The 13,638-nt window shown below is 36.4% G+C and overlaps 1 protein-coding gene across 3 annotated transcripts in view; it reads left to right on the top strand.

Annotated features, from left to right (window-relative positions):
- TRIM24 (tripartite motif containing 24) overlaps window positions 1–12,551 on the top strand; it is a 120,944-nt gene extending 108,393 nt beyond the window's left edge. For all 3 annotated transcript variants that reach the window (XM_036759465.1, XM_036759464.1, XM_036759463.1), the window contains exons 16-19: window positions 2,861–2,993; window positions 5,601–5,675; window positions 7,173–7,322; window positions 8,331–12,551. In XM_036759465.1, coding sequence (XP_036615360.1) covers window positions 2,861–2,993; window positions 5,601–5,675; window positions 7,173–7,322; window positions 8,331–8,540 — 568 coding nt within the window. In that variant the 3' untranslated portion in view covers window positions 8,541–12,551. The remainder of the gene's footprint in view (window positions 1–2,860; window positions 2,994–5,600; window positions 5,676–7,172; window positions 7,323–8,330) is intronic.
- The last annotated feature ends 1,087 nt before the right edge of the window (window positions 12,552–13,638 follow it).

Genomic DNA, 13,638 nt, shown 5'->3' with positions numbered 1-13,638 from the left:
TGATTGGGTTTCCACAATACTGAAATTGTTTCTTTCTGGCTGCTTGCAGTATTTTCTCCTTGATCTGGGAGCTCTGGAATTTGGCAACAATATTCCTAGGAGATTTCGTTTTGGGATCTATTTGAGGAGGCGATGGATGGATTTTTTCAATTTCTATTTTGCCCTGTGGCTCTAGAGTATCAGGGCAGTTCTCCTTGATAATTTCTTGAAAGATGATATCTAGGCTCTTTTTTTGATCATGGCTTTCAGGTAGTCCAATAATTTTTAAACTATCTCTCCTGGATCTATTTTCTAGGTCAGTGGTTTTTCCAATGAGATATTTGACATTGTCTTCCATTTTTTCATTCCTTTGGTTCTGTTTTATAATATCCTGATTTCTCATAAAGTCACTAGCTTCCACTTGCTCCAGTCTAATTTTTAAGATAGTGTTTTCTTCAGTGGTCCATTGGACCTCCTTTTCCATTTGACTAATTCTGCCTTTCAAGGCATTCTTCTCCTCATTGGCTTTTTAGAGCTCTTTCACCATTTGAGTTAGTCTATTTTTTAAGGTGTTGTTTTCTTCAGTGTATTTTTCCGTATTTTTTTGGGTCTCCTTTAGCAAGTCATCGACTTGTTTTTCATGGTTTTCTTGCATCCTTCTCATTTCTCTTCCCAATTTTTCCTCTACTTCTCTAACTTGCTTTTCCAAATCCTTTTTGTGCTCTTCCATGGCCTGAAACCAGTTCATGTTTTCCTTTGAGGCTTTTGGTGTAGGCTCTTGCACTTTGTTGACTTCTTTCGACTGTATGTTTTGGTCTTCTTTGTCACCAAAGAAAGAATCCAAAGTCTGAGACTGAATCTGGGTGTGTTTTCGCTGCCTGGCCATATTCCCAACCAACTAACTTGACCCTTGAGTTTTTCAGTGGGGTATGACTGCTTGTAGACTAAAGAGTTCTATGTTCTATGTTTGGGGGGGGATGCGCCAGCTCTGCCACACCAGCACTCCTCCTTCCCCAAGAACCCCCAACCCAGACTGGGCTTAAATCTTCAGCAGGCTGTGCACTCCTGCTCTGATCTGCCACTTAATTCCTCCCACCAGGTGGGAGCTGCAGCTGCAGCTGTAGCTGCCCCACCTCCGCTGCCCCAGGGGCGGTGGCCGAACCTCGAACTCCTTCCACTCCCGCAGTTTTTCCTACTAACCTTCTCCACTGTCTTCGGTGTTTGTGGGTTGAGAAGTCTGGTAACTGCTGCAGCTCACTAATTCAGGGCGCTAGGGCACACTCCACCCGGTTCCTAGTTTGGTTGGTCCACACCGCTCACGCTGGGCTCTGCTCCACTCCTCTCCCAGCTCTGTGCAGAATAGACCTCCCCCACAGACCATCCAGATTGTCCTGGGCTGGAGCCCTGCTTCCCTTTGCTGTTTTGTGGGTTCTGCAGTTTCAGAGCCATTTTTTATAGGTTTTTGGAGGGACTTGGCAGGGAGCTCACACTAGTCCCTGCTTTCCAGCCGCCATCTTGGCTCCACCCCTGAGAAAACCTTTAAATCTAGTCTAGTTCAGGCTTGGAGGGATCACCTCCCATCTGAGCCATTGCAAAAGCCTTCTGATTAATTGCTTGGTGTCATCCCTTTAATCCATCCTCTGTACTATCAGCAAATTACATTAACTCAGACCTGTTTAAAGCCTCCTAATGACTCTTCAGTGCCAACTAAGTCTTTCATTTTATCAGTAATCTTAAATTTAACCACAAAATCCTTTTATAAAGTGGTTCCATAAATAATTCAATGCTACCTCTACAACATCTATCACCATTTATCCCTTTGCCCCTGCTGACCTTCTCACCTGGATTTTTGCAGTTAGCTTCTAATTAGTCTCCTTGGCATTTTAAAGCCCTCCACAATCTGGTGCAATATCTGTCTTTGTAGACTTAGATTTATATTACTGCCTTTTATGTACTCAGCTCTTCAGCTATAAAGGTCCTCAACTCCATGCATTTGTGTAGGCTGATCTCTGTCCCTAGAATGGACTTGATCACTACTTCAGCTGTAGCCATTCTTCAAGGCTTAGCTCATCATATCTCTTACTTAAAGCTTTTTCTGATTTCCTTTTTTACTGTCTGTCCCCCCACCCCCCACATACACACTCTATATGTTAGTGCTTAGATCAGCTTATTTGTAAACAGGTTGTATTTCTCCAGCACTGAATGAACTTCAGGAGCAGAGGTGTTTCACTTTTATCTTTGTATCTCCAGCACCTAGCAGTGTGTTGTACGTAGTCAGTTAATTTCCTGATTTAAAGGAACACTCATCTTTTGCTTTGACCTGGTTTACCCCCTTACTGTACCTCAAAGTTACCGGCATATTTCTGACTTTTAAGTTCATGCTTTTCCTCTGCCTATAATGCCCCTCTTGTCTTCTTTATTACATCATACATACTATGGATTTGGTGGAGTAGCACTTGAGTTTAAACAGCCTTTACTAAACCTAGGTAGGTTTAGTAAACTCTCCTTTTGAGTGTGTATAGCACTTGGTGTTTTTGTACTATTAATACATGGCTTTTAATCTAATTTTATCATGTGATTATTATCTTCTCAACTTTATTGTGAAACCTAAGGAGAGCCATGATCGTTTGTTCCAGTACTATACCTGTAGCAAAATACATAATAGAAATTTTGTGAATAAATACTTAATATAAATCCACTCTATACTTGGATGGAGGGAAAAGAGCAACTTGTACTCCTAGCTAATTAATTTTCTTCCAAATCTTTCGTTATAAAGACAGAGAGAAATGCTTCTAAAAATATATACTGGGGCAAATATAATTCCAAAAAATCCAGGATTGTATTAAAAATTCACGAACTGTCATTTTTCTTTTTATCCTAGTGGAGAGTGGATTTGTACTTTTTGTCGAGACTTATCCAAACCAGAAGTTGAATATGATTGTGATGATCCTGATTACAACTCAGAAAAACGAAAATCTGAAGGGCATATGGGATTAACACCAATAGATCAAAGGGTAAGTTTCAATTCAGTGTGATTGGCCAGCCTTCCAGTGTACCTCTCAATGAAGGCTTGCCTCACATTAGTGAAGAAATGTATTCTGAAAAAGTCAGGTATAAAGCGATTTCCCCCCTCTAAATTAAAATCTTTTTTGGTAATGAGTTTGCTTTTATATTAAAACTGGAGATGCCTCACAACAAGAATATCACTCAGGACCCTATAGTAAAAATTTAATGTTCTTTTGAAGGTTTTTTTCTAAAAATAAATTGGTGTATTTTAATTTCAGTTATTTTAATTAATAAATTTATTGAAATAACTGATAGTAATAAATTATATACTATTATCAGTATTCAGGGTCTGTAAGGTCCCTTTTAGTTGTAAAAGTTATGAACCTTTGAGGTTTTTTCCTAGTAGGAGAATATCACCCTATATTGTACCAGTAAATTAGGAGTAAAGAGTGTGAGGAGCAAATGTTGAGAAGTTTAGTGCACATGGGCCAGGAGTACTCAAAAAAGATAAGGATGCTGAGACACCTTTGGAGTCCATAGATACTACAAGTTGCCGCCACTTCTAGTTTGTACCAGTGTTCTTCTGCAATAATTAAGAATAGATTTTGGTCTTGAAGTACCTGTTGTACACCCATATCATGTTCTTGTCTGTCGTAGACAAGTTTGACCGAACCTGGTCCTAAAAGACTATGGTAAATATTATTTAATTTTTTCTGTCATAGGTCATGTAGTTTTATCCCTTGGCCTTTTCTGGCTTTCACATCCCTTACCAAGTTCAGATATATTCCCAGAAAATAATAATTAGGAGACATGTAATTTTTTTTAAATCATGTAACTTTCAATAATATTTTACCACATTTCAATTTTCAAAATATTATGTTCTACAAACTACCTTCATCAACATTATTTCTTCGTATGTGAAAGAAAAATGTGTTCTTCTTTGTTCTCCAATCCCCAATATAGAAACAGAATTACAGTTGAAAGTGACATTATAGGACATCTTAATTCTTCCCTGAAATTATCATCTAGAATATCCCTGACAAATAAACATCCAATCTGTGCTTCAAGACCCCTAGTAACAGATTGCCTCCGTGTTAGTCTCCAACCCATTCTATTTTTTTTTTTTAGTAACTCTGTTAGTTAGAAGGTATTACCTTCTCTTGAGCCAAAACCTGCCTTTTCCTGACTTTCACCCATTCAACTAGGTTCTGTTCTCAGAAGCCAAGGAAACTGATTGAATATTAATAAACACTCCTATTTCCTTTAACCAATGTCCTTTCTAAAATGTACCACCTAAAATTTGAGCATCATACTGCAGACTGCTGCTGCTTACGGTAGAGTATGAACGCAACAACTTTTTCATTATTTATCTACATACCATTTCTATTAATTCTAAGATTGTGTTAGCTTTCTTGAATATTGTATCACCCTTATATTAAGGTTGTGGTCCACTATTAAGCCACCTCTCTTACTCCTCTACTCCCACTCCAGTTTTTTTCCTCCACATAGTTGTTTTTGAGACATAATTTTTCACCACTCTCTTTTGTTTTTGTTTTTTTAATCAAAGTACAAGTAATTACACATATCCCTATTACATTTCATTTAATAACTTTCAACTCATCCTGGACTTTAGCCTTCCTGACACTATTCTGAGAGGACCTTACCACTCTTCCTCCCTCCCTCCTCCCCCCCCCCCGCCCCCGCTTTGTTATCAGTTCTTAATTCCATGACTAATTTTTTTCAGTCTTGAGTTTGTTATTGTAGCCATACTGATTTCCTTAGATAGACTTTTTCTTCTGTCATTGCTACTGTTACCAGGATTTTGTTCCTGAGAAACACCTCCTCCTTAAGCTTGCTTAGTTTTTGCTTTATAAATCCACCTAATTCTATCTAAACATTTTGATATTTGCTGTCCCCAAAATGTGTGTCAAATTAGGCCTAGAGTTCCCTACCTATTTCACTTTGAAAGTGTCTGTCATTTCTTTCTTAATTTGTCAGAATCATGTCTAGAATACTAGTTCCATTGATCTATTTAGTTTCATATTCTGGAAAATTTGATTACATGCAAAGCAAGTCAGGAGTTATTCAACTGATCTTTATGTGCCCCTAGAGTTTTTGTTTTGTTTTGTTTGAACACCACTATACGGTATCATTGTAGCTTTGTGATCTGTAGCAGGAACTTTTCCGTTTCTTGAAGCTGGTCATAACACACTAAATAGTTCCTCCAGTGTAATTATTAGTCATTTGTATTTCATTGATATTTACCTGGTTAATGATTTATATTTTCAAAAAAAGTAAGTGGCTTACCCAGCACTCCTCATTACTCTCTTTTATGACCAAAAGAAACCTTTCCCCATATTTCTTAGCATTAGTCCCTTTCTTCTGCTGATTATCTCCAATTTATCCTGCATGTATCTTGTTTGTATATTCTAGCTTTCATATTATCTCTGGTTCGACTGTTAGCACCTTGATCAGATGACATTCTTTGCTTTCCTTTTTATCCCTAGCACTTGGCACAATGCCCAGCATATAGCATGCTTGTTGACTGAATGACTGTTAAGTATGCATTTGCATTTGTGAAGCCCTGTTTTATTATGCTTTAATCTTTTGTTCAGAAGTGTGAACGACTGCTTTTGTTCCTTTACTGCCATGAAATGAGCTTGGCTTTTCAAGATCCAGTTCCTTCTACAGTAAGTATTATGTCATATTTAAGTTCTTGGAATAAAACAAAATGTGATTTGTCCATTAAAAATTAGGAGCGGGGTTTCTTTTGGCCAGTACAATGTTTTCCACATTTTTTTCCACATTTTACTCATTTAATTTTTTCAATCTAAAGAACTTCATAAGGTCACTTAAAGTTTCTGTTTTGTTGGTCACACTTTTCCTAAATGAACCTGAATTCTTAACTCTACTATTGTACCTTTACTTTCTGTAGCAGTTTATAGCAAATTTATTGTTGCTTTTTCAGGAAGCTTAGGGAACCTTTTTGTTGTTATTTGTGTTCCAAGTAAGTAACAGCTTGTTAAAATCTATAGACTCATATAACGTTGTCAAATTCAAAATGAAAGGGATTCCTATGGGCAGAAATTGACTTAAAAACACAGTATAACATAGATGATGCTGATTTTTAGTTTTCTGTTTTTGTTCAATGTTTCCTGATTACATTTTAATCTAGTTTTGCTGTCTGACACCTTTGGTATTATAGTATGCTTTGTTCTAGAAAATTTTCTCCTGAAACAGTCACATTATCTGAATTCATACTGCACATTTCCAGTGGGCTGGGACAATTACCATATTTTACATAATTATAACTTTGAGCAGTGCAGATTTGAATACATGCTAGCATTTCAAAAGTTCAATTATTTATAGTAATTGCGACCTGGCAGTAGCCTACAAAAATAGAAGCCTGATTAACCCTAAGTACAATAGAAAGAATGCTGGATTTTTCAATTAAGGGGACCTGCATTCAAATTCCAGCTTCATCACCTGTATAATCTTCAGCAAATTACTTCACTAAACTTAGCTTTTACCCCAAATCATACCGTTTAGTGAAGTTTCCTTTATGGGTTTACATTTTAGGTATCCCTCCTAAACCCTGTAATTTGCTCATTTGTCATAAAGCTGAAATAAATACCATTTATCGTGGAAGATTGTAACTCATTGACAAACTTATTTATGCTGATAGTTTTGTGTAGCTACTAAAGAAGAGCTGGAAAAAAAGGGTAGCCAAGGAGGGAAGGAGTAGTGGAGGCTTTTGAGGTACCAACATTACCTTCCCTTCTTTATTTTGCTGGAACTTGGCCTCTTCTCTCATCTTAACTTTTTTTTTTGGGGGGGGGGAAAGGCAGGGCAATTGGGGTAAGTGACTTGCCCAAGGTCACACAGCTAGTGTGTCATGTGTCTGAGGCTGGATTTGAACTCAGGTCCTCCTGACTCCAGGGCGGGGTGCTCTACTCACTGCCCCACCTAGCTGCCCCCATCTTAACTTTCTAATCCATGAGACAGAGACCTGCTATAAATTGTTCTTAATTTCTTCCAGTGTTTCCACTTAATTTCTGTTGATTATATATGCTATTTATAAATCACTACTTTAACAAAAGCTATATAGAACAATTGGCTAATCACATCCAGAGGATCTCATCTAAACTCCAGAAATTGACAAAAACATACCTGATTTATTTTCAAAGGTGCCTGATTATTACAAAATAATTAAAAATCCTATGGACTTGTCTACCATCAAGAAGAAACTCCAAGTGGATTCCCCAGTGTATACAAAGCCTGAAGACTTTGTGGCTGATTTCCGACTGATTTTTGAAAATTGTGCTGAATTCAATGAGGTGAGAAAAGGAAATAACAGTGCTGATTTAGAGATATTCTTAATTCTAAACAACTAAACTGTTTTCCTTCTTACAAAGACAAATACATAATCATTTTGCTATGAATCTACAAGAGTTTAGGTTAATCAGGAGTGAGTTTGAAGGCAAGTTTTCTACTACCTTGAGGAAGAGGCTTACCATTTGGAAAATAATTTGGCCATCACATAAAACCCAGATAATTATTTTTAAAGTAATATCCTAAAGTTTTCTCAGATTATGATGCCACAGAATACCAATAGTATTTTTGATTGAGGGGTTGAAAGGTCAAAGTTATTTGTGAAACAGCTTATCTTTTGGTTGGGTTATCCATAATTAGACTTTTCTCAAACTTTTACATATTTTCAGGCTTTTATGGTCCTTTGTTGGAGATGTTTTGCATATATTTACTGCTCTCAACAGTATAAGTGTTGTTTTGTTTTGAAATTACCCACTTCACTTCAAAGGGTGCTTTCTAGTTATGCTTTCTAGTTCTTTTGTTGAAGGATTGGAGACCATTTCTCTTCATGTTCACTTGAACTATCTATTTTTCGTCATAGTCTTCAACCATATCTCCCCCAAGTTACAGATTAAAGCTTTCCTAGTAGATATTTTATGAGTTCTTGTGGAATCCATTCATCCCTGTGACAGTTATAAGAGAGTCTTACACTGTGCCTTGCACATGGTAAGCGCTTGATAAAGATTTTTTTTTTTAATTACACATGCTGTAGTCCTTTGAGCTTTTTTCCAGGCACTTTGAGAAACACAGTTTTAAATATCCTTTTCTGGACTTTTTCTCCTTATCCCAACTGTTTCTGTATTGATGTACGGTGACCAGGAAAATATTCAATATTCTTGTACACATATGTCATTCATATGCATAGTCACTCAGGTTTGATCAAACTTTAGTATAGAGAAAATTGATGAGTTTATAATGAAATTTGTGTTTTGCTTTATATCAATTTTGATGCCATTTTTCATTTTCTCCAATAGCCTGATTCTGAAGTAGCCAGTGCTGGCATAAAACTTGAAAGCTATTTTGAAGACCTTCTGAAAAACCTTTATCCAGAAAAAAAATTTCCAAAGCAGGAATTCAAGAATGAAACAGAGGATACCATATTTAGTGATGATTCAGATGATGACTTTGTGCAACCACGGAAAAAGCGTCTCAAAAGCATTGATGACCGCCAACTGTTTAAATAAGTGGCATAGTAGCAAGGACTGGTTTGGACTTTTTTTGTTAACATTTTTAATTAGTGATTAACATAATTGCAAGGAAAAGTCTATGACCACTTTGAGTTTTAGGTTTTTGGATGTTTGATAGTGTTGATTTCCTTAATATCCCTTTTCCCTTTCTCCCTCCCTGCCTGCCCCTCCCCCTCTCCCTTCCTCCTTCTCTCTCTCCTCTCCTCTTTCCTTCCTCTCTCCTCTCTCTCTCCCTCCCCCATTAAGGAAAGGGGGAAAAAAAGCATTGAAGATTGAGATAGACCTTTCTCTTTCTCAAATCCTTAAACAGCATCTGAAAGGATAGCTGCATGACTGTACTCTAAAGAAAGGAGAAAGCCTTTATTTAGACTTAAAGTTGAAAACTTAAATGTGGTTTCAACGTGTGAATTAATCCATTTTCAGAAAATGTGATACCACTACCCATTATTCTTACCAAAGGCACGTGGCTGGCCATTATAAGTTTATTCTACTGTACTTAACAGTATGCCACGAATATGATATTAAATGTCCTAGGATACTGATTGGTGCGATTGAAGTGTAGGTAGATGCCACTAAGGAAGTACCTGATGGTCTGTCATGTAATATGGAGAGTGTATTAAAGAAAAATCAGGAAAACAAATGCTTGGATTTATTTTTTGGCTTGTCTGTGAAGATGTTTTTATGTATCAGGTGTGTTTAGGCTACTAGCCATTCATTTCTGGAACTAGTGTCTTCTCTGTTACTGCCTCTAAGAAAGTAAGTGCAGATGTGACTTGTTTTCACTCTTGATAAAAGCCCTCATCTTTACCACATGGCTTTGGATTGAATTTTTTGAAATACAGCCATATGTGCTGTATGTGATGTGAAGTTGCTTCACCATACACTCTTGGGCATTAATGAACTTTAAAAAGAATAAGTAGTTTCTGTGATTTTCACTGTCTCGTGTTGTTTAGGATGAAACTGTGTTTTGGAGTAAAATCTTTTAGTGGAATTTTTGTTAGATGTTCTATGGAGCATTTGCTGTTCCCTGCCTTGGTTTTAATAGTGTCAGAAATCATTAATAATGTCATCTTAAACACTTATTTATGGTTCAACTTTGATTAGATTCCCCTTCCCATCGTGCCTGATAGAAACAAAAGGTTTTCTCCTGATTTCATAATGGGTCAGGCTTAAATGTACTCAGACTTTACTCCTTTTTGTTCATTGTTTTCAAGGCTTGGGCAAATTATTGAAGGAAAAAATGTAGATTAGGGAAGAAGGAATAAAATAACCTAGCATTAATTTTTTAATACATTTGAAGAAATGTTTGTTTTACACTGACAGAACTTTAGTGAAATTTTCTTTGCTTGAGGTGTTAATAAAACACGAGGGCTGAAGATAGAAGAACTGTTATAGATTATGCCACCTGTTGCGGATAAAAACCTGGCCAGGGCACTTCAAAAACATTGCCATTTGATGATATTGTGAAGCTAATTAGTTGGGTCTTAAGGTGAGGCTGAGGGTGACACACACAGAGTAAATTAACCATAAGCAATAGGTTCATTCCCATTTTCTGTACAGAGATAGTTCTTGCTCCTAAAATATTACTACTGCTTTCCATGTCAGTTTATGTAGGATCTTTTAGAGGTCTAGAACCTGGATTGTAGACTTAAGATAAAGTAATGACTATTATGAGGTGTTTGTTATGGTTTTGAGTTTTAATTGTGGACAAATTGAGGAAAGCTATCTTTTATAGTTGACATTTTTTCAGCAGTCTCAGTCTGGGTATGCAATGGCATTATTAGCACAAAAGCTCTTGAGCTGTTCATAAGTGTTTTGTCTGTTGGGCTACTATTCTTGTCACAATTTCGTACCCCATAGACCTTCCCTACCCCTCCCTTGGGTTGGAAAAGAGCAACATAGCTAGACTTTTGTAAGGAGGGCAACCAAAGGGATATAAAGCTTGAGCAGGGGGAGAATGTAATTTTCCAAATAAAACTGAGCCAGAATTCCTGCAAGTGTGTACATACATACCTCTTACTGTGGTATTCAGTGCCATACCATTTTATTTTTTTTTCAGTGCAAACTGTCAGGTTACCTGCTTTACCTCTGCTATATTTAAGCATTTGAGAGAGAGAGAAAGCTCATGTTCCTATGGTTAAAGTGCTTTCCTCACAAGAGTAGGTAGTCTTAAGTGTTATTACTCCAATTTTACAGATGATGAAACTGAAGCTGAAAGGTTAATTTGTCCAAGGTTACATGGTTAGTAAGTGTCTGAACTACAACTTAAATCTGGATCTTCTGATCCAGTATTTCTACTATACCACACTGCCTCTAAGTGTATCTATCTCTTATAAGGCCACCTGGAACTTGGATTGTTTCAGTATTACATTATGTGAGATCATTTCTACGATTTTCTGTAGCATTTCTGAATGCCCTATATATCTTAATTTCAATTAAGCATATAAGCTCCTGCTACTATGTGCTTGGGACTCAGGTTACAAAGTTATAGTGATACAGTCCTTAAATTACCTCGTATTGCGTGCTACCTTATTAACAAGTCCCCCTGGTGCCTGGCTATATGCCTAGTCATAATGTTCCTGTACCCTTTTGGCAGAGAACATTAAGAGGACCCTAGTCTTGCCACATCTCTAGGATGAAGAAAGGGCTGTAAAAAGTGTTCATTGTGACTCAGGCTTTCCTGACCTAAACTTGTGAACTCCAGCTTCTACTTCTGTCTTGGAAACCCATGAAGGGTTTCCTTTGGGATTTGGTTGCAGGAGTCAGAGATGGAAATCTCACAACTACAGTAGCCCTGTTTATAAACTCTATTCTACCTTACTCTAGTATCATAGTTATTGAAGACAGTAAAAAATAGGCTGGCCCAACCTCATGAACAATTATTATGGACCCCAAGCATTGTCCAACTTTGTAGCAGGGGAAGCCAGGTATACAAGCAGTGACTTACAGATAAGACCATTTGGCCTAGTATTCATAAGCTGTTTCTTTTCAGAATTTTCTTAATGCAGCAGAACTTTAAATATAGTAACTTATATTACTGAATTTAAACACTGGTATTTGGTAATGGAATAGTCCTTCAAAATTGAATGGTATTCTGTTCGTTTCCTTTGGTTAATTAATTTGGAATTAGGTCATCCTTTAGATCATTTCTAAAGGGAGCAAGGGTGCTAGTTTATAGCACTTAAATAAATGCCAAGAAACAAACCTGATAGTCTTCTCCCCTTGCTCTATCAGTGGTACCCTCTTCTACCCGAAAGACTGGGTGGCGATTGTACAACAGAACAGAAATAGAGTAACCTATGAATACTTTCAAAAAAAGAGTATGAGGTTGTCCCCACAGTCAAAAGGGTGAGTAAAATTATTCTGATGAATTTCAAAGTCTTATTTTATCAGCTTGAATTTTCAAGTCAAAATCCATGATAAAGCTAGTGGGAAAGGGAAGTAGGGGAAGGGTCTTCCTTTTTTTTCCAAGGCCTAGTCCACAAATTAATATTATGAATTCAGAAAAATAAGTCGCTGCATGTGATCAAAGGTTTATAGGTTGAAACTGAAGGTTTATTCATTTTTTTGTATGTGTCCTGCATTCATTATAAATGAGAGAAATAGAGTGATCTGATTGGCTGTTTGAATTATAAGCATCACCATGAGTTCAACCACCCAATTCCTGCTTAAAAATTAACCCCTTTAAAATAACCATGTAAATATTTTTTAAACATTTTATAACATTGTGTAAATTTATATTTAATGTCTTTTTACAAACTGATTGCACCTAGCTTTCATCTTTATAACACTGGGTGTGAAATTAATGGACCATAATTCACATACTGGTGGATCTTGTTCCTGAGTAATGCTAGCCAATCAGATTACTGATTTCTCTCTTCATGGAGGAATCACTTTATTGTGACGGACATCTGATACAGTAGTCTTTGTTACTGTTATGTATGGAATGTTTTGTTTTTGGCAGACTGTGGTGCTTTGATTTTAATAAAATAAACTTGAATGAATGTTTATAATGTGAATATTTCAGCTCAAAAGACCTTTAAATATCCTTACTAGTGCAAAATTAGTTCAACATGGCATTAAGAGACCACCTCCTGTCTTTATATACATAAATGAAAGGAATTTGATATCTTTAATTATGAAGATTTGGAATACTAAGCACATTTTCAGTTAAATTAAAATGTAGAAGACCACTTTAAATATGTACGAAGCCTAATCAAGGTTTAGCAGCCATGTGCTACCGGACAACCTAAAAGTCTTAAGCTTTTAATACCTTCTGAAGTGTCAATGCCACTGACTTACATAAAACATCTTTGCACTTGTTTATATTTTGTTATGTGAATTTTAAATTAATTTTTAAAAGATTGGGCACCCTCATCATCAAGCATTGTGTACCAACAGTTCCTGGATGACAGTTTGTCCCCATTGCTTGGCCACCTTGGTCACCTCTATCTCCATTAGACCACTTTTTGTGAGAACACATCAAAACCTCATTCTCTGAATAATCTTAAGTCTAGGACTACAAATGCATTGAGCAGCAGCTAATGAAAATTCTTACAAAGTTCAAAGAGAGCAAGATATTTATGTTAAATTTTATCAATATTTTCACATTTTAACTAATTATCCTTTCAAATTTGTTCATGTGGTTTTTGGAGCATTTCTACTTCTGAAGTTGAGAAAACAAAAATAAGACTTGGGGACAAAATGCCAAAGGTACTAAGAAATTATATACATTGAGAAGCTGCCTGTTTAAAACCTTTTGTTTTGAAAAACAACTTCAAAGTATTTTGTGTCATTTTTAGTCACAATAGAGTTAGTATTTCACGTAGAGGCTGTAGACTCATTGTTAAACAGAAACTTTTCTTCTTCATTTCAAGAAATCTTTGGAAGAATCTTAACATTTTAAAAATTCTTTTTTAATGCCCTACTTCTGAAGGAAGGCTAATTGTATTTCATTTACTAGTTAATAATGTCATACATTTATGAAACATTTTATCATGTGCGTAATTTTTAAATTCATTGTCTCATGAGCCTCATTCATAGCCCTGTAAAGTAAACATTACAGGTGTTATCTTATGGATTTGAAGCATGAAGA

This window comes from Trichosurus vulpecula, chromosome 5 (genome assembly GCF_011100635.1).
Source record: "Trichosurus vulpecula isolate mTriVul1 chromosome 5, mTriVul1.pri, whole genome shotgun sequence".
NCBI lineage: Eukaryota > Metazoa > Chordata > Mammalia > Diprotodontia > Phalangeridae > Trichosurus > Trichosurus vulpecula.
Note: the sequence above shows the minus strand (reverse complement) of the source record. Positions and strands in the feature narration are given on the sequence as shown.